Raw genomic sequence first — 25511 nt, 5'->3', positions numbered from 1 at the left:
ACCAGACCGTTCAACACTTCACTCTCCAATGAGCACCTCAACTTGCTCTACTCATCTTAGCTCATTCTCTACCGCCCTTCTATACATGATCTAAATTCTCTCACCAAGACATCTTTGTGTCTTTCCCCTCAGTTTCTAAACACCAACCTGCCATAATAAACCATTTTAACCTCAATCTAAACTTATTGTACTCTTTTTGAGTTAACAGTCCTCTTATCTTCTCTAAATCACTCAATTCCAGTAAAATCACTAACCCATATTTATGACCACCCCATCATCTTGCAGAAAGGCAGCACCACTGAGAAGTGGATTGGAAGAGCAAACTGCAGATAAAGAGCAGTGGGAGATAAAAACTGGTGGCAGAGTGCTCCTTCTACTTGTTTCTACATGTCAGGGTTGAAGGTGGCATCACAGGAAAACAGGTAGGTGGATATTTCTTTCATGTCTCTTTTGATTGGTCATGCAATTTAAATCAGGAGATAATTTTATAGGTGAAGAGAACATTGAGGAAGTTCTTTCTTTAAAGTACTAAACATCCAAATTAACTTCCCAGTTCATCTGTAACTTCATTCAAAACATCAACACTGGACCTCGCAATTAGTCTACCAGAACTTTTCAGCAACTACTGATTTACCAAACTATATCCTCATGTCTATCTGTGATGCCGTAGTCCCTCAGAAAATAACTTGTCTCTTTCATCCTAGTCATTTCGCCTGATATGACCTTAACTCCACAAACTTCAAATTCGTGGAAAAGAGGACAGGGTGCGTAACAGGTTTAGCCAGCCACCACATCTAGCTAGGTTACACAAAGCACAATTATCTACAGGTAAGCTATGAAATTTGTTCAATATTTCAGAACCATCCTGGAATACAAAGGTGACCCCAGTTTCTTTTCATTGCTGCAAATATCTTTCTTAAGCACCTTGCCAGACTTGAAAATCTCGTCTTATACCTGTCTCCTATCCTTACCTCTAACGCAAAGCGAGAGATGCTCAAAGACTTCTTTGTCACTGAAATCAAGATGCTCCAATCATTTGCCTCAACCATGTCACTGGGTCAAACCTCCTCTCAACATCCTCCCCCAAATCTAAACTCTTAGATTTCACTAGTTTATCACTTTATATCCTTTTTGAATTTATGTAGGCCATGAGACACACATCCTCCTCTCCAAACCTTATTCCCAGTAAACTGTTGACAACCTCAGTCAGCTTGTTAGTTAATATTATGAACAGTTCTCTCTTTTCAAGTGTTGGATCAATTTCTATTAAATTGACTATCACCAATCACCTACCTAGAAAAGTTCTTCATTGTGGGGCAAATTTATGAAAAAGGAAAGAAATAGTGCTAACTGTTGTACTTGGCCTTTGCATAATATGCTGTCAACAACATTCACCTCAAGTGTGGTCCAACCATATTTCTAACTTGATATAATAGCTCTACTTTTCAATTCTTTCCTTCCAGAAATTAAACCGTTTCTTGCCTTTAGCATCTAGGTAATGTTTTTTGCTCCAAGATTTCCATTTCCTGGTAAGCATAGCCTGTGATTTGTGATGTCTTTATCAACCAGCATCAATAGTTTTAGGGATTTGCATAGTTGTGTCACACATCTACCTGCTCTTGCATTAGGACATAGGCTAGTGAAATGAATAAAGACTTGGAATTGAATGATTATGTACACAACGGCACAAAGGCAAATTTAAAATATGTATGTAATCTCCAACCAGAGGAAATGGGCTTTCCCTATTCAGTTTAATGTCTTCTCTCAGAATTTTAAAAACTATTAAATCTAATAGGTTCTGCTCCAATGGAAAAAGTCTTTTTTTCAACTTCATTCTGTAATGATATGGCTTTTAAGTTCTGTTCATAAAAATAGATAATGATGAGGGGAGGCAGGGGGAGAGGGTGCTTATATTGATCAAAAGGATTTAAATTTCCATAGATTGTAAAACCTTTTCAATATAGCTCAACCTTTGCTGCTGACTCTATTGCAAAAACTGGGTAATTGTTTTTTAGAAACAGAAGCCCGCATTTTAACCTCTCACTTTAGAATCATCCTATTTCTAGCCCAATTTAGTCTGCCATGTCAAGGCCAATTAAGGGTATGGCTATCAGAAAATGGAAAACTTGGAGCAAAAACATTACCTAGATGTCAAAGGTAAAAAAGATTGACTATCTGGAAATGAACAATGGAAAGCAGTGCGTGCGAACAGTGGTATGCTCAAACCAAAAGAATATTACTGTAAACCTGCAAAACCATTTGTCATTTAGTGTTAATGATTAGTGGGAAATTGTGAAAATAGACGACTATGTTTAAAAAATGCTATGCATTTTGAAATATCAATAATCAATTAATGTATATTAAAAACAAAAGTATTAAAGCTTAGTTAAATATCACAACACTTTATATTTTATTCATTTACTGAACAGTCAATGTAGAACATTTTTGGTACCACACCCAATGGTTAGAATCATACTGCCTCATGCTTTGTTATGTTATATCTCTAACATAATTGGTTCCATCACAATACCTTATTAAAATTGAGTCGTTGCTCCAGTGGATTGAGTGTATTAGCAGTTGCAGCTGCTGTAAGCTGGGCTGTAAGCGCCTGTAGTTGAACTACAAGCCCAGCATCAAGAGCCTGAAGCAGAGAAGGCTGAGGTTTTTGCTGCTGCATCTGAAGACTTTGCACCAACTGCTGGAGCTAGAGATAAATGGAAATGAAAAATAAATCATTTGCATTGAAAATCAATGAATCATCACTACAAATAACCACTTCTCTCCTGTAACATTTGCATAAGTATATAGAAATAATGACACTGACTTGAACTAATATTATTTAAATAGAATAGCCACCACAAAAGCACCTAACTTTCCACAATTCTGTACCCTAACTGTGAACTGTGTGGAGGCATTAGATAACCTTCCTGATCAAAGAGCTGAAATAACTGAAGGAAAGTCAGTCTAAATTATGTTTGTACACTAACAACTTTTCAATAAGCTTTTAAAAAGTAACATTGCCAAACATCTGGCTGCAGGGAACCTGACTATGCCTCAGGCAAGGTAAAAGAAAATGGTATGGAACATGACTGGGAAAAAATGGAACGATTTCCAAATACGTAATAATTAAACCAAATTTGTCTTCCCCAAACCAAAACGAGCTTTCAGGAAATGGATAAGGTCAATTTGGTAACAGTCACAAAATTTTGTGCTTGCACTGCACTGAGGGGATGCTTCTAAGGGAAAACATAAAGAGATGGTGCATTTTGAAAGATATGCACCCAAAGAGCTCATGTCCCCAGATGTTGCCAGATCTACGGCAGCTTTAGCTTCAGATTTCCAACAGTTGCTCCATCTTGCATTTTATTTACAAAATAGCTAATCAAGCATGGCCAGCGAGGATGTTATAAAATATTTTAAACCATTTATATTGTTAGAGTTTTAGCCAGCTTGATATTATCTAGATAAAATTCCTCTATCCAGGCAAGAAACAAAAATAAGCAAACCTATTTTTTCTAAATTAAATTACAATTAAGACCTAACACTCAGCATGATCTGTTGCTTGGATCCTTCCATCTTGGCATATTTCCAAAATGGAAAGTAGTTTCACTACTGGGGACAAAACATAACTACATGTGACCACAATCAGACTTCTAAGACTTAGGCTTTCTCGACACAAACGTACCAATATTAACATATATTCGTACATTAAGATATGCTTCATTGAGAAACAGGGTTCTTGATCAAACATGTTATGTGGAATTTAAACTCAGATCCTCTGGTCCAGACATGGGAATACTACCACTGTCACACAGGAGCCTCAAAAGGTCTGCAACTGCTATCAACAATTATCGCTCACATACATTAAAAAATGGCAAAGAGTAGCACACCTGTTGACCCTGGGGACTCTGCAGAAGCTGTGCAACAGCAGCAATCGTGTCTGTGTTTGACAGCTGAGAGATGGAGGCCCATGCATCAGGTAAGTTTTGCATGACATTAGCTGGAGTAGCAGGGGTGGCTGGAGTTCCTGGAAAATAAAACATTTGCACATATGCAAATTGCAATTGTCGATATTTACAGTTCTGATAAAGGCCAACTTTTGCATGAAATGCATTAGCTGATTTCTTACACAAAATGAACCATGAACCACTGTACAAATAATTAATAATCAGCATATGTTATCAATAGGGTTTCTCCTAAAACACATGGAACTCTAAAAATGCATTCAATAAAGGCAGCACGGTGGCACAGCGGTTAGCACTGCTGTCTCACAGCGCCAGAGACCCGAGTTCAATTCCTGACTCAGGTAACTGACTGTGTGGAGTTTGCACATTCTCCCCATGTCTGCGTGGGTTTCCTCTGGGTGCTCCGGTTTCCTCCCACATGGTGAATTGGTAATGCTAAATTGCCCGTAGCGTTAGGTAAAAGGGATAAATGTAGGGAATGGGTGGGTTGTGCTTCGGCGGGTCGTGTGGACTTGTTGGGCCGAAGGGCCTGTTTCCACACTGTAAGTAATCTAATCTAATCTAAAAAAAAGGCCTGAATTTTGAAGTGAGGAATGGCATTTCTTAATTAACCTAATTGGAGAGAGGTTTGTGGAAGCAATAAAATCAGATGTTCAAAAATGCAGGAACTGAGTTTGTGAATAGCAGGAAACACTTGAACTAACACTTGATTAGACACCCCATTAAAAGGGCCTACTGAGACACTGAATGCTTGAGAAAAATCACACAACATATCTTAAATACAACTTAATACTTACTTCTGCTGTGTATTTGGCAACTGCCAATGAAGTATATGTTCAAGATCAATTTCTCTTTTTCCAACATTAGTCTTTAACCAATACTTTACCAAATTAAACTAAATAAGATTTTACAGGAACCGCATATATAAAGTTCACATTTTTGGAATAAACTTAATCAAACTTGCACTTTAAATGGCATTCCTGATTTCTGCATTGATTATTTTCACTCTGACCAGTAATCCCTGCTGAACTTAAGTCTTAAAACATAAATGCATGCACCTATTTAACAAGAAGTAAAATATTTCTTTAGTATCTATCAATTTGTACTAACCAATGCTCATTGGCAGTCAACATCCAAGATGTCACAAAGCACAAGCAGATAATCACGATTAGTAATTGACTAAGAGACACACGGATGGGTGAATTGGAAAAATTTCCTTACTCCTCAAAAGTGACATAAGATACTTTCAGTCAACCTAAAGGGGCAAGTAGGACTCTGCTTCCAACAGCTCACCTGAAAGACTCCGCAGCACATTTAAAATGACATTGAACCATCGGCCTAGGTTAAGCATGTAAATTTCTGGAGTGGAATCTCAATCAATGAACTCATGGCTGAAGTGAAAATGTCACATTGAGAAAATGTTGTGTCTAACTTACAGTACAGAAGTAGTCTGTTGTTATGAAGGAGTATGTCATTTTGTGCTTCAATTCTATTCTATCCGATCAGTCACTGAAATCATAGTTGATCCACATCTTAACTCCATCTGTCAACCTTGGTGCTTTAACCCAACATCCTTGCTTAACAACAACTTTTCAGGCTCAGGTTCAAGAATTTCAACTGAAGTAGCCTCAACTGCTGATTGAGGAATAAGTGTTCCAGATTTCCTCTACACTTCAGATGGACTCTCGTGCTGCTCTCGGGAAGGGGAAGCAAAGTTGGTGTGGGATGTTACTGTACATGGAACCAAATATTACATTCCCAATGAAGTGATGAAAGTTCCAAACTGTAAAGACTGGTTAGGTTTTCCCAATAGCAAGTGTCACCAAGTCCTTTGTTTGTATTTGTGTATCATGCATGCTTGTTGAAAGACTAGGTTGGCAGAATTAAGCTCCACACATCAGTTAAGTTCTTCGTAACTCACAATCCCGACTGCACACACCAAACAAATTACCATACAGACTAAACTTTGAAGTGAATTGTATGGACAGTTTGGATGTGCCTTGGGTTGCAATAGTCAAAGTTATTCAAGGCATGGAGAATGATTGAAGAAAGGCAATGAGAGAGCAATAGGCAAGACAAGGTGGCCAAACATGGGTGAAAAGCCTGTCCACCTGGTCAAGGATAGTAGGCTAAACATACAAAGATGGAAGGGCCAAAACATTCAGCTACAGCCATCCATTCTCAGAGTCTTGGTTTAAACGAATGCTTATCTAGTAGTCCTTTAAATATGACACTGGAACCTTAAGGTTAATGGTGGAGGTGAAAACCAACTGTCTGTTCCCACCATGATTCACCTCGAGGCAGGAGTGATGATCACTTTTATGGACTCAGCTTTAATTGCGATCTGCCAACATTTATGAATGCCTTTTTCTAATTTTAAGGCTGGGCACTTCTTTTCCCAATCTGATTTGGAACCTTGCAGCAGAATAAATAATTTCTATTGAAACTATCAATCCTTTATTCATCTTATGCATGCCAAACAACTAAGAGGCCAGATGTTTTGACTCCATTCATCAATGACAGTCACCTTTAAATTTACCCACAAATCTGCCTGCACTTTTTACAGCCAAGAAGCCATGTCTTGAATGGGCTAATAAGATAACCAAGGAGACGTCCACTCAGTGCAGGAGTAACAATACAGTCCAAGACATTTTTTTTTAACAAAACTTGTTGTTTTATTTTATGAGTTAAATAATAAATGTATAAGGTAAGTGAGGGATATAATGTCAGGTTATTGGGTGCCAGAATCAGGCAGGTCCTGCCTTTTTTTTTAAGGGGAGGAGGGGGTGGCTCAGCTATTTGCCCAGGGGTTCCAGACTTATAATCCACCAACTTTTCTTGGATAACTATTACATTTTTATTGCCTAAAGTCTCCAACTCTAAGGGGACTTTTTGGAGGGTTCCACACAAAACATAGAATCTCTATAGCGTGGAAGCAGGCCATTCGTCCACATCAACCTTCCAAAGAGCATCCCCACTAACCACACCCCACCCTCATTCTGTAATCTTTCATTCCCCATGGCTAATGCACCTAGCCTACACATCCCTGGACACTATGGGTACTGAAGTATTGCCAGTTCATTTAATCTGCATAGCTTTGGACTGTGGGAGGAAACCGGAACACCTGGAGAAAACACAAGCAGACACAGGGAGAATGTGCAAGCTCCACACACACACAATCCCTAATGCTGAGGCAGCAGTACTGACCACTGAGCCATCTGGCAGTACCAGCAAAATAGCCCATTGGAACTTCCGATTTCAGGGTTTGCTGAAGGGATCAACTGCACTGGGAAACCCACATGGTTCCGATATACAACTCCAACCTGCACACCATCAATCAAGTTACTGCTTTGTATACGTCAAGTCTGAAGAAACTATGTAGTGTATACCTTTTCAAGAAGTGATGGAACCCCTAATACATATCAAGATTCACATATTCACAATAAAATTTGGGCATAGTCAAACTATAACGTACTGCAAGTAAACTGCATCGAATATATGCTAAAAACAAATCAATGTTCATTCTCACTGTCAATAATCAACTGGCAAACATCTATTTGCTCAATCTATTTCTAGAGCCTTTCATTCAGAGAAATTTTCATAAACACTTGACCAAGCAGAATAAAAAAAAGTTAAATTATCTTGCAAAGAATTAATTTGTGTAAAATAAAGGAACAATTGAGCAGAATTCAAATTAAATTTAGAAGAGGAAAGGATCTTGAAGAGAGTCAAAGACTCCCAGACTAGAAAAAGGAAACACTTAGTGGTGTAAAAAGACAGGAATTCAAACACACTGGCTCAAGAGTATGAAATCATCAAAAATGAGATGAGTAGATTACAGTGTAGAAGAAATGGAAGTGAATCCCAAAGGTTAGAACTGCTATAATAAAGCAATAAGGTTAAATTAAAATGAGATGATTTTGGAAATAATAAAATTCAGCTCAACAATTAGAAAATTATAGGAGAAAGAGTGTTGCAGCAATTTGAAACAGAGATGAGAAACCTAAATGGACTCCGAAAAAGGATGGTGTAACTGATAGTGTAAAGAGTCCTTAAAATACTCAGGGATGGAAAGGGAAAGTGAAATGCAGTGGAAGAAGCTATTACAGAAATAGGAATTACATATTTACATCATTTAGAGTGTTAAGATTGGAAATAAAGAGCAAAAGTGTACAGAAGAATGATGTTGAACTATTGTTAGATAATCTCCAGAAAGGGAAAATCTTTCAAAATATTTGCAAAACACAGGATAGTTAAGTCAATTGGTCTGATAGCACATAAGTAGATTATTGAAGATTGTTAATTCTTAACCACAATGTTCTAATCCTTAGATATGCATACTGTAACAATGGGTGGAATGTAAATCAAGATAAACAAGAAATCAACATTAATGTCTGTGAACTTAGGAGAGAAGAGTAACCAGGCAATAATAAACTGGGTATACTAAATAAAGTTGGGTGGTGAGGTACTCAAACAGCATGGACAGAAAGGAGGTCGATCAATGGAAACCAGACGCTTATGACATCTCTTAACATTCTTTTTAAAAGGGTGGTGCAATGTGGCTGAAGACAACAGGGAAATGTTTAAAGATGCAAAATGACCACGAGAGATCAAAACTGGGTACACAGCCTGTTGCAATATTCGAGGTTCAGATTCCTGCAAAATGACAAGAAATGGGTAGCATCTCAATCACTAAAAGGAACAGGATGTTGAAGATATCAAAACAAGAAGCTTAGCTCGCAGGATGTGACTGCAATTTGGAAAATGCTTAATAATCTCACCAGACTTGTTAGGCTAAGAATCCTCAAATATTTGCTCATCACACTTGTACCACCACAGGTGACATTCCTCTTCTGCATTATTTTGTTCCAGAACAGTAAATGCATCACTTCAATTCACTTATATCTTGCACACAACAGTAACAAATTACTTTGGTGCTTATAGAAAGTAAAATCAACACACACAAATCAAAAGCAATACAAAGCCAGAGGTTGCCTCTACACTCTCCTTAGGCATGGATGACCTGTTTAAAATTATAAGCAAAAGACTTTTTATGGCAGCAGTGACATGGTGAAGGTAAGTGGCATCGCTGGAGCCAATGACACAAAGGGTTATTTTCATATGATATCAGTTTTCATCCTAATTTTATCAATATTGCAAGACAAACTGAAGTTACCTATTTCAGTCACTCCTTTCTTCCTGCCTCTTGATTCGCATCAAAAGTAAATTATATCCGTGTTTCATTTCATTTGCTCACAATGTCAAGACACCTGTGACCTAAAGACGCAACATCACTTAACACGTGCAGATTTTTTTCTGATTATATGCTTTACTGAGCTCTGTCTCTTGATTAAATTTTTAAAATATAAAACACAGGTACAGGTGCACAATCCTTTAACCGAAATGCTTGGGACCAGCTGGTTTTCGGAATTCAGAATTTTTTGAATTTCAGAATAAGTGACAGTTTGATGGTGACATTTTTAAAAATCTTACCGAAGGAGTAGATTCATTCAGTAAAACAGGCCTTGAGAGAGAATTGAGGCCTGCCGGTGCTGGGCCACACTCCCACACGTCGCATCTGAGTGACACACATCAAGTAGGTGTCGACTTGGGTTAACAGTTTGCATGCCAAACAGCCTTGTTAATGAGAAAAAAAACTTTACAAAAAAACCTTCAGACTTTGGAGCTTTTCGGATTTTGGAATTTCAGATAAAGGATTGTCTACCTGTACTAAGTTAGCCTGGAGCACTGTTTTTGGAGTAGCAAGATGGTGCTATTTTCTGGGTTTGCAGATTGTTAAGGAGTAAAGATAGCCTTTAGTAGAGTGATGTGCTCTGCCTGTCAGATGTGGGAGATTAGGGAGAGTTTCCATGTTACTGATGATTATGACTGCAGGAAGTGTCTTTGATTGTGAATCCTATCAGATCGCATGGATCAGTTGGAGCAGTGGTTAGGGGCAATGAGGAATTTGCAGGAGCTAGGAGGTATGACGGATGGCAATTATGGGAAGGGAGAAAAACCACACACGATCAAGTAGATGAATTACCTCCAGGAGAGGTAGAGCAGGAATCTCCTGTGGCTATCCCCATTTTAAACGAAGTTTTGGAAAATGCCACCATTCTGTCATCGAGACTGGCTCTAATGTAACAAGAGGTACATCTAATTCCAAGCTATCGATTGTGATAAGGGATTCTCTGGTCAGAGGCGCACACAGACGTTTTTGCAAACAGCAGATATCTGAATGGTGTAATACTTCCTTGATGCCAAGTCAAGGACATCTCAGAGAGAGTGCAGAATATTCCCAAACAGGAGAGGAATCAGCAAGAGGTTGTTGTGCACACTGGAACGAACAATACTGGAAAGTAAAAGGATGAGACTTTGAAGGGAGAAGATAGGAATTTAGGCAGGAATTTAAAAAGGAGCTCCGATAGTAGAAATACTTGCATGACTTCCAGTGAACTAGTGAGGGTAGCAAAAAGAGTATAGAGCAGATGAATGCGTGGCTGAGGAGTTGGTGCAGGAGAGAAGGGTGCATGCTTTTGGATCACTGGAATCTCTTTTGGGGTAGAAGTGGCCTGTGTAAGGAGGATGGATTGCATCTGATATGGAAGGAGACATAGATACTGGCAAGGAGATTTGCTAGAGCTGCTCAGGAGGATTTAATCCAGTATGGAAGATAGTGAGGAAACAGGTCAGCCTGAGACAGGTACAGTTGGGAAAAACAGCAAGTCAACCAGTCAGGGGAGGCAAGGACAAAGTAAATTAATTAAACTACATTTATTTCAATGCAAGAGAGTGAACAGGGAAGGCAGATGAACTCAGCATAGTCAAGAACATGGAAATAAGATATCACAGCAATTACAGAGATGTGGCTCAGGCAGCTTCATGTTCCAGAATACAAATGCTGCAGGAGGATTGGGGTGGGGTGGTTGTTGATAAGGAATAAAATTGCAGCTGTACTTAGGGAAGGTACTCCTGAGAATATTTTCAGGGATGTTATTTGGGTGAAACTGAGAAATAAGAAAGGGATGATCACCTTATTGGGATTGTGTTATAGATGTTCTAATAGTTAGCGGCAAACAGAGTAAGACGTTTGTGATCCCCAGCATTTGCAGTCCCCACTTTCTCCTAAGAAATTTGAGGGGAGATCTCAGATATCTATAACTGGGTAGTTATGGTAGGGGATTTTAACATTCCAAACATTGACTGGGACTACCATAGTGTTTGGGGTTAGATAGAGAGGTATTTATCAGGTGTGTCCAAGAACATTTTTTATTACTTTTAAAAGAGTGATGGAAAAGGATAGACCTAATCTAAAAGTTAAAGTTCTAAATTGGACAAAGACCAATTTTGACAGACTTAGGCAAGAACTTTCAAAAGTTGATTGGGGGTAGCTGTTCGCAGGGAAAGGGATGACCGGAAAATTGGAAGCCTTCAAAAATGAGGGAGAGTGTCCAGGGACAGTATGTTCCTGTTAGGATGAAAGGCAAGTCTGACAAGTGTAGGGAATGCTGAATGACTACCGAAACAGGGAAACAATGGAAACAGGCCATTTGGCCCAACTACTCCACACTAACCCCCCAAAAAGTAACCAACCCAGACCCATTCCCCTATCCCATTACTCTACAATTCACCTAATCTACACATCCACGAATACAATGGGCAATTTAGCATGGCCAATTCACCTAACCTACACAGCTTTAGACTGTGGAAGGAAACCGGAACACCAATGGAAACCCACACAGACATGGGAGATCGTGCAAATGCCACACAGATAAATGCCTGAGACTGGAATCGATGCTGGCTCCCTGGCTCTGTGAGGTAGCAGTGCTAACTACTGAGCCATTGTGCCGCTCTGCATCAGTGTTTTCGGTGGGAGAAGGACATGGAAAAATAGAGAATGTGGGGAAGTTGATGGTGACATCTTGAAAAATGTCCATATTACAGAAGAGATGGTGCTGCATATCTTGAAACGCAAAAAGATGGATAAAACCCCAGAACCTGATCAGGTGTATCTTAAAAGTCACTGGGAAGCTAGAAAAGTGATTGCTGAGCCCCTTGCTGAGATATTTATGACATCAATAGTCAGAGGTGAAGTGCCGGAAGATTGGAGGTTGGCTAATATGGTGGCAGTCTTTCAGAAAGGTGATAAGGAAAAAAATCAGGGAACGATAGACTCGTTAGCCTGATATCACTTGTGGGCAGGTTGTTGGATGGAATCCTGAGGGGACAGGATTTACATGTATTTGGAAAGGCAAGGACTGATTAGTGACGTCAACATGACTTTGTGCGTGGGAAATCATATCTTACTAACTTGATTCGTTTTTTTAAGAAATATCGAAGAGGATTGATGAGAGCAGAACAGTGGATGTGATCGATGTGGACTTCAGTAAAGCATTCGATAAGGTTCCTCATGATAGACTGGTTAGCAAGGTTAAGTCACTAGGCATTTGGATACAGAACAGGTTCGAAAGTAGAAGATGGAAGGTGTGATGCAGAGTTGCATTTTAGTCCGGAGGCCTGTGACCAGTGGTATGCCAGAAGGATCGATGCTGGGACCACTGCTTTTCTTCATTTACATAAATGATTTGGATATGAACATTGGAGGTATAGAGAGTAGGTTTGCAGATGACACCAAAATTGGAGGTCTAGTGGACAGCAAAGAAGGTTACCTCTACGTACAAAGGAATCTTGATCAGGTGGACCAATTGGCCGAGAAGTGGCAGGCAGAGTTAATTTAGACAAATGTGAGGCACTGTATTTATTATTTATTCCAGAAATAATCTACTGTTCAATCAAGTACATAGGAATAATACTATGGCATATAGAAAGATTTGATAAAAAAATTTCTGATCTGATTTCATTCTCAGCCTCCAGAACCCATTCACACATGATTGCCAAAGCTGGTATGCTTTCTCCATTTGATCAGTCATCCCATTTTTTTCATGCTATCCTTGAAGGACTCATTTGGAGAGAAATCCAATGGTTGCACAAAGCTGAATAGACAGTGGAACTTCCATTTCAGCAATGAATGTTGGCAATACCATAATGGACAAGATGTGATCGAACAAGGTCTAGTCGTAAATGAGAAGCAGGAATTGGCCCCTCACATACACTCTTCCATTCAACAAGATCTTGGTTAACCGGACTGTCCAACATTTATGTGTATATGCTATAACCTTTGACTTCCTTGTTGGTCAAAAATATAATTACCTCAACCTTCGAAGTATTGAACAAAGCTACCTCTGCCATGCTCTGTGGAACAGTGCACCAGCCACATACAACGCTCTGAGAAGAGGATTCTTTTCCTATCTTCAGGGAAGGAGCGCAATTTTTCAATCATCTCCTTGCATTCTAAACTCTCCCACAAGGGAAAACATCCTTTTTGTACCCACCTTATCAAGTTCTCTCAGGATCTTGCACTGTTCATTAAGATCACCTGTTATTCTTCTAATAGCTGATGAATATAGGTCCCGACTACTTAATCTTTCATCATAAAATAACAACTTTCCAGGTATCAGCTGAGTGAACCTTCTTTGAATTGGAAATTAGAATCATCACAGAACCCCTACAATGTGGGAAGTCCACAGTGACCCTATGAAGAGTATCCCACCCAGAACCATTCTCCTATCCTATTACTCTACATTTACCTCTGACTAACCCATACATCCTGAAGACGATGAGCAATTAAGCATGGCCAATTCACCTAACCTACACATCTTTCGATTGTGGGAGGAAATTGAAGCACCCAGAGGTAACCCACGTAGACACGGGGAGAATTGGGAAACTCCACACCAATAGTTGCCAGAGGCTGGAATCTGGGTCCCTGGGGGCACTGAGAGGCAGCAGCACTAATCACTGAGCCACCGTGCCATGATAATGCATTTACATTCATTCCTAAACAAGCAAGGCAAAACTGTAGATCATTCAGATGTGGCTTCACCAGTACTCTACATAATTGCAATTAAACTGCCTACATTTGCATTCAATTCCACTTGCAATAAGCAATATTCCATGCGACTTCTTAATCACTTGCTGTACCTGTATGCCAACTTTTAGTGGTGCGTATATCTGGATACCCTGATCCCCCTGCACCTCATAACTCTGCAATTAGCCCACATTTAAATAATATTCTTTTTATTTTTCCTTTCAAAGTGATCAAACATACATTTACTTTCATTATATTCCTTTTGCCAATTTTCTGACCACCCACTTAACCATCCCTTTGCAGATTTCTTATGACTTCTTCCCAACTTACCTTCTGACCTATTAATGCATTTTCAGCAATTTTGCAATCATAAATACAAATAATTCTTTTATCCAAATCATTAACGTAGAATGTAAATAGTTAAGACCCAGCATGGATCTCAGTGGTACTCAAATGTGTCAATCTGAAAATTATTCATTTATGCCAACTTTGTTTTCCTGTCAACTAACTAAATCTCTAGGCGAAAGTGAGGACTGCAGATGCTGGAGATCAGGCAGCATCCTGCTCCTCAGATGTTGCCTGACCTGCTGGGCTTTTCCAGCACCACTTTAATCTTAACAAAATGTCTATCCATGCAATTATGTTATCTCTTACATCATGAGCTCTAAACTTCTTTCCTGTGGTTTCTTATCAAATGCTTTCGAGAAATGCAGCACATCCAGATTCTCTTTACCAACACTGCCTGTCAGAAGACAGAAAATTATAGGGCGGTCAGCCAGACCTTGGCCATTAATAAGATTATTAAGGATGAGATTATGTAGTGCTTGGAAATGCATGGGAAAATAGAGCTAAGTCAGCAAGGTTTTGTGAATGGGAGATCATGCCTGACAAACGGTTAAAATTCTTTGAGGTGGTAATGAGCAAGTTAGACAAAGGAGAGCCAGTGAACGCACTCATTTTGGATTTCCACAAGGCCTTTGACAATGGGTCACACAGGAGGCTGCTAAAGATCAAAGCCCATGGTGTTAGGGACCAAGGTATGGATAGAGGATTGGCTGACTGGCAGAAGGCACAGAATGTAATAAAAGGGTCTTTTTCAGGACCGCAGCCAGTGAAAAGCAGAGTTCCATTGGTTTAGTGTTGGACCACAACTATTCACATTATACATTAATGATCTGGATGAAGGAACCAAAGGCATTGTTGCTAAGTTACAGATGTCAGAAAGATAGGAGGAGAGACTGGTAGCGTTGAGGAGGTAGGAAGGGCTGCACAAAGAATTGGGACAGGCTAGGAAAGTTGGCAGATAGAATACAACATGGGGGAGTGAGAGGTTGCGCATTTTGGTAGGGAGAATAAAAGCACAGTATATTTTCTTAATGGGAAAAGGCTTCGATAGTCTGAACCACAAAGGGACTTAGCAGCCTAGTTGAAATTTCTCTTAAGGTTAACATGCAGGTTTAGTTGACAGTTATGAAGGCAAATGAAATGCTAGCATTGATTTAAAGAGGGCTAGAATACAAGAGCAGAGATTTACTGATGAGGCTCTATAAGACTCTGGACAGTTTGCATTTGGAACATTGTGAGCAGTTTTAGGGCCCCACATCTAAGGAAGGATGTGCTGTGGTTGGAGGGGCACCAGAGGAGGTTTACAATGGTCCTGCAAATGAAGAGTTGAGGTCTATGGGTCTTGATGAGAGGTGGTAATCACTGAAATTTACAGAATACTGAGAGGCCTGGATAGAGTGGATGTGGAGATGATGTTTGCTAGGAAGAGAGAGTAGGATTCGAGGGCAGAGTGAAGGTATGACCCTTTAGAACTGATGAGGAGGAAATTGTCTAGCTGGACAGTGATTAATTTGTGGAACTCATTGCCACAGGAGGCTATGGAGGACAAATCACTAAGTGTATTTAAGACAGCGATAGGTAAGATTTTGATTAGTCAGGGGATCAAGTGTTATGAGGAGAAGGCAAGAGAATTGGGTTGAGAAACATAACAGCCACAATCAAATGGCGGAGTAGGCACAATGGGCTGAATGATCTAATTCTGCTCCTCTTTCGTATCCTCTTATGAATATAAGCCACATGCCTAGTCATTCCCCAACTTTCTACTTTGGATGCAATCTCAAAATAAGTCCAGTTGGTGAAAAGTGCCACCCACACAGCCACAATGTTGCTGCAGGCTGAAATGGATTGCTTAAACTATCATTCAAATTTGCGAGAATCATTTGCTAACAAAAGTGCTGCCTTCAGACTAAAATGGCATGCTCCCAATCAAAAAAAAAATCACCATTATGCATTAATTTCACTTGCAGTGTAATACTAAACAAAATGGACTGAATAGCCTCCAATGCACTGTAATGCTTCTGGATTCTTATGCTTTACGTCCTAACAATTGATCGCACCAAACAGCATGCTCCTTCAGTACTTTGTAACAGGCAGACTACAGACATATGCAAATAGTTTGCAACAAAACATCTACAATTCAATTTGATTCGGCAAGTGTGCAAATAGCCACACTAACAACCAATTTAAAATAATCAGTCAAGCTCAACTTAGCTCATTCAAATGCAGGAACACAATTCCTGCAACCAACTGGAAAATATTAAAGCCTAGCAGCTTCTATGAGATACCTCGAGTTTGGGAAGACTATAGTTCCCTACTGCTTTTCTATGGCAATGCTGTGACCACAGTCGACTCACGAAACAATTGACACACTTTTCACATGTAGTGTACACTGAAATTTGGGCATTCTTTCATTTGTAAGAATGTCCAATAAGTGAGAAGAAGTGTGAGAAACAACTTGGAAAATATTTCTATTTTCAGCAATATTTAAGTTCTGCATTAAAGAATTATTAATTGCTACATAAAACAAGCTATAAGTTCAGAGTTTAATTTCTGAAGAAACTGCCAACCAGAAATTTGTAACCATTTCTAGCTCCGCATCAACACTGACATCGACTGTTCTATTATGCCATTCCTGATTTGATAACTGGCAGTAGCATTTATAACAAAAATTGATGGAGTTTTTCAAGTTATATTTTTCTCAAGAACATTCAAAGTGCTCAAAATCAAAAACAATGGAAACAGTTATGTTCTTAATTTTACCATGAAAAAGAACTTTTCAAATATTCCACAGTCTACCAGCACAGTCCAGCACAAATATTAATCAGAATGGTCATATGTTTAGTCTCAAGCAATGAGATTACAGAAAAGTAACAATGGAACAGTCATTGTTGGGGGCATACATTTTATCTAAGTAACAGGTAGATTGATACAAGGAGGATCATGGGACAAAGTAGATCTAATCCAAAGATTCTCAGTGTTCATATGATTAAGGCTGTGGTTCCAGTGCTTTCACTGTGAACTATGTTTTCATAACATGTGCCCTGCATGACTGCTCTATCAAACGATAAATTGCATGGGATTGATCGTCCACATGATATACATATTCTTCAATCCCAAAATTATTTCTGTATTACTTCTGAATGATATATATTTTATTTTAAGCTAAAGTTACTAGATGGCTACCTGGTGTGTTGCTGCTCACAGTTGCTGCAGTCGTACTGGCAACAGCAGGGGTGACAGATGGTGGCGGAATCCCAGTTGCTAGGTCCAGAAGTGGTTGTATGATCTCACTTTTGAACACTCCATTCTTCTGCCACAAGTTCAGTACCCGCACTACTTTACTCTGTAAAATACACATATCAACCTAATATTAGAGCTACTAATAACCACCAGATATTTAGCCAATACACAATGAATTATACCAAAACTTCATAAAGAATGAACTGAAATCCCTAAAACAAAAACCTGTTTACCTCTGCTCATTATAAACGTCAGTGCTTACCTGTAATTAAGATGTGCTTCTCAAAGTAAACTCTCTCTTTTCCACATGAGGAAGTTAATATTTTTCAGTAGTATACAAAACATTTTTTGACATATCATTTCAAAAGCCTTCGCACGTTGACTCAGAAAAATAGCAGGGTACCCAAATTATTATATATCACGTTATATCACAGGTAGCAAATCCTCTAACTAATTGAGTGAGATTTTTCATGTGAAATGAAAACAGATAGGGCTGATAATGGCAGTGTGTTTGATTTAGTCTCTGTGGACTTCTACAAGGCATTTTATCAAGTGCTAATTAATAGACTTGTAAGCTAAGTTGAAGCACATGCAATAACAAGGACAGTGGTAACACTGGCTTAATGACAGGAAACAGTAGGTGTGGACAGTTGTTTTTAGAGGAAGAAACAGTGGGCTGCACCAGATTTTTACTACCTTTTCCTGGACTTTTTTTGTTCATTCATAAGAGACAAGTATTACTGGTGAGGCCATTATTAAATGCACATCGTTAATTTCATTTGAAAAGATGGTGGTGAGCTACGGTCCTGTTATGGCGGGAGTTCCAGTATTTTGACCCAACAACGACGAAAACACTTCAACATAGTTCCAAGTCATGGTAGTGTGTGACTTGGGAGGGGAACTTTTAGTTAGTGCTGTTCCTATGCATCTGCAGCCCTTGCCTGTTGCAGGTCATGGATTTAGAAGGTGCTATTTATAAATGCTTGGTGATATGTTGCAGTGCATCTTGCAGATAGTACACACAGCTATCACTATGCATCAGTGGTGGAACAAGTTACTGTTTAAATTGGTGGATAAGGTGTACATTGTAGAGACTGCTTTATCCAAAATTGTGTTGAGCCTTGAGTGTTGTTGCATCCGTGGTCATCCTTAAAACTAAAAAGGATATGGATAATGAAGAACATTCCATTGCATGTTTGACATTCTTTTTGTAAATAGTTGACAGATTTTGAGGAGTTGGGAGGCAAATTGCTCACCACCAAAACTCTGAGCCTCTGACTGCTCTTGCAGCCACTGCTTTTCTTGATATAGATCAATAACCCAGACATGGTGTCAAAGAAATAATGTGCAGATGACAGAAAATTTGGAAGTATTGTAAACTATGAGGAGGAAAGCAACAGTGTCAACAACATTATGCGTGAGAGATAAAATGTAACACAAAGTATGAAATGTTGCACTGGGTTGGAAGAAAAGTGATTACTTAATATAAACATATAAAATGGGGTAAAGAGACTAGACAAACCATGCATAAATTGCTGAAGGTGGCAGGATAGCTTGAACAACTCGTTGAAAGGGTATATGAAATTATGGGCTTTATAAAGAGATTATGAAGAATATCCGGATAACACTGGATCAACCTGAACTGGAATCAAATTCCAGGCATTGCATATTAGAACAGTTATGAAGGCTTTAGAGATCACACAGAAAAGATTTGTGAGAATAGCTCCAAGGATGAGAACTTCAGTGAGGTAGAGAAATTAGAGAAGCTGGAATTTCTTTTAAAAGATTGGGAGGAAATTTGATAAGAGGTCCCTTTGAGGGTATAGGTAGGACAGAACTGCTCCCTTTGGTTGAAAACTCAAGAACTAGAGCATAGCAATTTAAGTTGAGTGACAAAAAATGGCAGCATAAAGAATTTTTATTTTCTAAACAAGTGGTTAGGAACTAAAATGCATTTCTGTAGTGTGTAATGGAGCAAGATTTATGTAGCTTTCAAAGCAGAAAGAAATCAGAATAAAAATAATTATAGGAGAAAGTGAGGACTGCAGATGCTGGAGATCAGAGCTGAAAATGTGTTGCTGGAAAAGCGCAGCAGGTCAGGCAGCATCCAAGGAGCAGGCGAATCGACGTTTCGGGCATGAGCCCTTCTTCAGGAAACTTCTTCAGGATTCCTGAAGGGCTTATGCCCGAAACGTTGATTCTCCTGCACCTTGGATGCTGCCTGACCTGCTGTGCTTTTCCAGCAACACATTTTCAGCTAAAAATAATTATACCAAAGGGAAAGGGCAGGGAATTGAACTCGTTAATTATGCGGAGAGCCAACATAGACATAATGGTTTAATGGACACCTTCCACGCTGTAACAATTATATAATTCTCCACTTATGCATGGACTATATGGTTAGGTCCATTCAATGCATTGCAGCCACTCTAGGTGGGTATCTCAATCTCAAACAGCACTTTTGAAAGTACTGCTGCAGAAGTATGCCCCTACGTTACTCCAGTACATGAGGCAGTGAGATCCAGGAGGGCTGTGTACAGGTAGTAGTAGCACTATGGTACTGCTTTAACCTCTCCTATTCCACTACACTTCCAGGAGGAGGAACAGTTTGCCATTTTCCAATGTATCTTCAGTGACCTCTAGCCATCCTATCAGGAACATCTTTACAACTGGAAAAGACTAACTATGTTGTGCACACAAAAATCACGAGGCTTTCCTCGCATTTCAATTCATCATGAAGTCACTTAAATACGGATTTCACACAGTTGGCAGGAATGCATATGCACAATAAAACCTACATATTTTGACAATTAGAATTTCACAAACAATAAATATCTTCCATTCACTGCATCTATCGTACAGTAAAAATGAGCCGGCACACTAATTTTTAACCCAAAGTGACCAGATAATTCCAGATTTGGTCTATGCTAAATTGATGGACTAAGCCCATCAAGTGAATGGAGTTGGACATCCATTTCCTAAGTTCCAGGTCCCTCACCACCCCAAAATTTATCAATCAAGTACTTATGCAGATTTTCCACATATCAAAGACATGTCAATATAAGTGGGCAGGAAGTCAAAAGGCAGAAACATTGCTTTGAAGAATCTCTTCCCAATGCTTTTAGGTACCCTGTTCTTGCACATATGGTTATGTCCTGCAATTGGAATCTTAAAGATGCACACACTAACCTGATCATGGTTTATTTATGTGGTTTGTTTACCGCATGCATGCTTGCTAGTGAAGTTCTTTGGCACAGTGGTAGTGTACCATCTATGAACTAGGAGGCCTGTGTTCTCAAGTACTTCAAATGTGTGCAATAGCATCTGTTCTGTGTGCAATAGCATCTCTGAACAGATTTATGGAAAAAAAAATTCACATTTTTGCTAGCATTCCTCACCTTGGGTATGGCTCAGGTCTCTTCCTGATCTGATAAGAGAAAGTTATTTGGAAACCTCAAGACCTTGAGGGAACATATTCAAAAAGCCATTATTGGTTGGAGATGCAAACTGCAGCTATTAACAGAGGCGACAGACTGTAATCATAGTGACCTACAAGAAACACACTGCAATCTTCCACTCAACCATCATCACTCCTCATTTACAGCTTAAAATACTAACTTGTCACAGACGTACTATCCAGGAACAGAAGGACATACTATGCAGAAACAGAGGAGGGAACTGAAAAGCTTAAAGAAAGGGTGCAATAACAAATTCAAAAGTTATGAAAAGCCTCAAAAAAGTGAACTATTTGTTTAAAAAGCAGATATGGATAAACTGTGCCCAATCGTCAAAGGATCCAGAATCATAGCACATAGATTTATAGTCATAGATTTATAGTCATTTGCAAACATAATGAGAGATAAAATGTTTTCACACAATGGGCGAGTAGTTTGGGTCTGGATGAATATTCCTGAAAGTGCACAGAAGGTAGTTTGTGGAGGCATTTCAGAAAACATTGAATGATTATTTGAATAAAAACAATAAGCAATAATCTGGCAACAGAGTGGCGCTGGAAAAGCAGAGCAGGTCAAGAAGCACCAGAGGAGCAGGAGAGTTGAGCATTTGGGCATAAGCCCTTCATCAAGAATGCCCAAATCGTCGACTCTCCTGCTCCTCGGATGGTGCCTGACCTGCTTTTCCAGAGTCACCCTTTTCGATTCAGACTTCTCCAGCATCTGCAGTCCTCACTTTCTCCTAATAAATTGGGAAAAATCAGGCAAATCATTAAGTCATAATGCTCATTTGAAGAATCAGAGTAGACACAATGGGCTAAATAGCCTCCTTTCTGTATTAACAATTCTGAACATCAGGAACAACAGGTCCCAAACTTTTTTTTATTATTATGATCCCATTTTGGTATAACTGCAATGCCTCCAGATCACAGAACGTGGCAGGAGTACCCAAGAGGTGGACAAAACTCCTAGAAACCCTATAATGTGCCAGTAGGCCATTTGACCCATCGAGTCCACACCAATCCTCTGAAAAGAGTCCCACCTAGATTCACCACCTTATTCTGTCCCTGTAACCCTGCATACACTCAGTCTGCACAGCCCTGGACACTATGGGCAATTTAGAATGGCAAATCTACCTAACCTACACATCTTTGGGCTGTGACAGGAAACCAGAGCATCTGGGAAGAAACCCACGCAGACATGGGGACAATGTGTAAACTCCATTTACAGTTTAGATTAGATTAGATTACTTACAGTGTGGAAACAGGCCCTTCGGCCCAACAAGTCCACACCGACCCGCCGAAACGCAACCCACCCATACCCCTACATTTACCTCTTACCTAACACTACGGGCAATTTAGCATGGCCAATTCACCTGACCTGCACATCTTTGGACTGTGGGGGGAAAACCGGAGCACCCGGAGGAAACCCACGCAGACAAGGGAAGAACGTGCAAACTCCACACAGTCAGTCGCCTGAGTCGGGAATTGAACCCAGGTCTCTGGCGCTGTGAGGCAGCAGTGCTAACCACTGTGCCGCCCAGTTGCCTGACTGTAGAAGCAAACTCGACTCCCTGGCGCCCTGAGGCTAAGTGCTAATCACTGAATCACTGTGTCACCCTTTGCCAGAGAAAGTTGCTCCAGGGTTTGGGATAGGAAATAACAAACCTCTCACAGTACGGTTGAAATGCAGACCCCTGACAGGAGTGGCAGTAGTTGGGGAGGTAAGGAGGGGATGAGAGACCTGACAGCTAGGAGAAGCTGTTTAATCCATAGAGGTTTAAGTAAAAAGCATCCACTTTGCTAATGAGATAGAGTTCATACTTCAAGGATCAAAGAACTGCTACTTAGGCCATGGTCACAATTTAATGAGCTTTAAAGAGCTTTAAACTGGTTTCAATTGGCCAGAGCTCCACCAACAATTGTTGCCTTTTATCGCACAACCCCAAATTGTCAGATAGCAACTCCACTAGGTGTTGCAAACATCAGTTTGGGAAATCCTAGCAAAGATTCAGAGTACAACAAGAATACAATGAGTTAGTAAAACCATACTCATGAAGAGGATTATCAGAACGTGGAACTTCACCTGAAGTGATTATAAGGTCATTTGAGAGAGAATTGGAACGAGAGTACATAGACAGCATATGAACAGAAAGACGGAGAGTTAGTATTTCAGAGTAAAGCGTTTTCACCATATCTCAACAGAGGTGATGACAGGTCATCAACGTTTTGCTCGGCTTGCACAGTGTTTCCAACATTTCCTAACTTCTGTATTATTTTGCTTTCCTTTTGATTAGAATGATGACAGAAGCCTGAAAGAAAATTTTGTTTCTTAGTCATTCAACTGTGTAAACTGTTTTCAGATAAAACCAAAAGTGGTTTTGGGAAACCGACTGGATTTAAAATTTATCCAATGGTTAGATGGATTAAATGCAGTAATAAGTCAAAGATTAAAAGAACTCAGGTTTGATTATGAAAAAGAATAAGGATTGTTAGATTTATCTTGCATATAAAAACACTGCTTTCATTAAATGCCAAGCATAATTCTTACATGTTTATACATATTAGGGAATCATCTTGGCAGTATGTGCATCCAGTTATAAAAATGTCAAGATGCAGTTTGATGCTTGTACTCCCTACATTCATGAGTATCGCAGAGTGCCAGCTGTTAAAACTCTCTCAAAGAAAGACTGTTACTGCAAGCAACTGCGTCTTCTGCTGGTTTGTTGATTCTTTTCCCCTTTCATTTATACAAGTCTCATGGAAGGCTCATGTTTCCATTTTCACTTTTCTGATAATGTATCTTCTTTCCTGCATTAAGATCCCTATGTGTGGTCACTGACTCACATTTCTCCTTCTACTTGAATTTCCTCCTTTAGTTTTTTTTTCCCCACCAGTCTACCATTCAAGGCCTGAGATCAGCCAGGACACCAAACCTGCTCTTAGTTTTATCACCACCAAGCTTGCTGATATCAAAATCTTTCCCACATCTGACTGACTGTTCTGCGTCCTCAGCGTGATCTATGCCATTACCAAATGGTCACCACCGAATGTCTGTTGCACTATGTACTCTAACATTATTTAACAGTGCTTAATAGATATTTGATTGGAGTTCTGCTGGCATTCAAAGCTCATCTGGTTTTGTAGATGTTAAAGAGTAAACTTGAGATTGTGGAACAAACTGTGCAAAGCGATCTCCATTATTTGTGCATCTTTCATTTCCATAGCGGCCTAGAAATTCTGAAATTAAGTCCTGTCTGCACCGATTTATGCATTCATGTTGCCCATGAATACGATGATGTCAACTTGTGGAATCTCGTTTAACCAGTTGAAACTCTTCATAATACCCTTTTCCCATAGTAACTTGCGCAAATGATTTGCAAGTTTCGCTGCCATAAGTAATTTCACTCACTGGAGTCCACTTTATGTATGGCAGTTGCACTTCTATCAAGAAAAGCTGCTATTCCACTAGTGGATGCTGTCAGATTGCCCAGGAACTAATTCAGTATTTCTGCTACAGTTAAACTTGCCTAAATCAGCCCAGCATATTATACAGTGATTTAGGACATTAATTATATAACTGCTTATCTCTGAACACTTGCGTGAGACAGCACACAGGATTGCAACAACTTATCAACTCAGTAATCAAGGTGAAAGAGTGGGACTAAGTACAAACATCAAGAAAACAAAAAAAATTGTAACAGAAGACCACTAACAACCAACAGATACTCATGCCAATCAAAGTGACATCAGTAGACATTGCTTATATGGACAGTTTAATTAATGTCCAGGAAGCAACAGACAATGTGAAAGTAGGGGACCACCATTAATTTTCAACCAACTGAAAATGATTTGGACTTTACAAAGTGAACAGGCTCTTTACTTACCTACATGTTTGTCAAACTTGGAATTTGAAAATTGCCAAATAAAAGTAAATTGGATGCCTACAATAAGAATCTCTGGGATTTTATACACAATACTGAAATTAAGAAAATACTCAGAATAGCCTGCCATTTCATCAGTCATCTTTTCTTAAAGAAAAGCTCAACTAGCTTTGCTGCTTCACCAAACTCCTATTATTACAGCATACCCAGAGGATACTGCAATAGACTCCTACTAGACTTAGAAGAGGAACTCAAGATGAACTGGCATTTGACTACTGGTAGAGATCTCCAGCTGGTCGTTAGGCAGTAGAGGGATGCAATAATGTTGGCTGTGGCCAGGAACCAACAGCTTTGCCTGACCCATTTATACCTAGACATAGGTGCAACTAAATCAAAGTAAGGTGAAAATCATGAGTTATAGGCACTGGACAAGATGGTGATTTTCTTTGAAAGTTAAAAATCACACTACACCAGGTTACAGCCTAGCAGGTCTATTTGGAACCGCAAACTTTCGTTGCTCTGATAGCTTGTTCTTCCAAATAAATCTGCTGCACTATAACTTGGTGTTGAGATTTTTAATTTTGTCCACTCAAGTCCAACACCGGCATCTCCACACCATTTTCTTTTAAAACTAAAGTGGTACACAACAAGACAAGCAAATGGGAAAAAAAATGTCTTTATTAAAATTATAAATCACA

At 39.4% G+C, this 25511-nt stretch overlaps 1 protein-coding gene across 2 annotated transcripts in view; it reads right to left on the bottom strand.

The window, feature by feature from the left end:
• scaf8 (SR-related CTD-associated factor 8) overlaps positions 1–25511 on the bottom strand; it is a 136123-nt gene that overhangs the window by 35967 nt on the left and 74645 nt on the right. For both annotated transcript variants that reach the window (XM_060831571.1, XM_060831572.1), the window contains 3 exons: positions 17422–17581; positions 3891–4027; positions 2531–2704 (listed from right to left, as the gene is read on the bottom strand). In XM_060831571.1, coding sequence (XP_060687554.1) covers positions 2531–2704; positions 3891–4027; positions 17422–17581 — 471 coding nt within the window. The remainder of the gene's footprint in view (positions 1–2530; positions 2705–3890; positions 4028–17421; positions 17582–25511) is intronic.

Source organism: Hemiscyllium ocellatum, chromosome 10, assembly GCF_020745735.1.
Source record: "Hemiscyllium ocellatum isolate sHemOce1 chromosome 10, sHemOce1.pat.X.cur, whole genome shotgun sequence".
Lineage (NCBI taxonomy): Eukaryota > Metazoa > Chordata > Chondrichthyes > Orectolobiformes > Hemiscylliidae > Hemiscyllium > Hemiscyllium ocellatum.
Note: the sequence above shows the minus strand (reverse complement) of the source record. Positions and strands in the feature narration are given on the sequence as shown.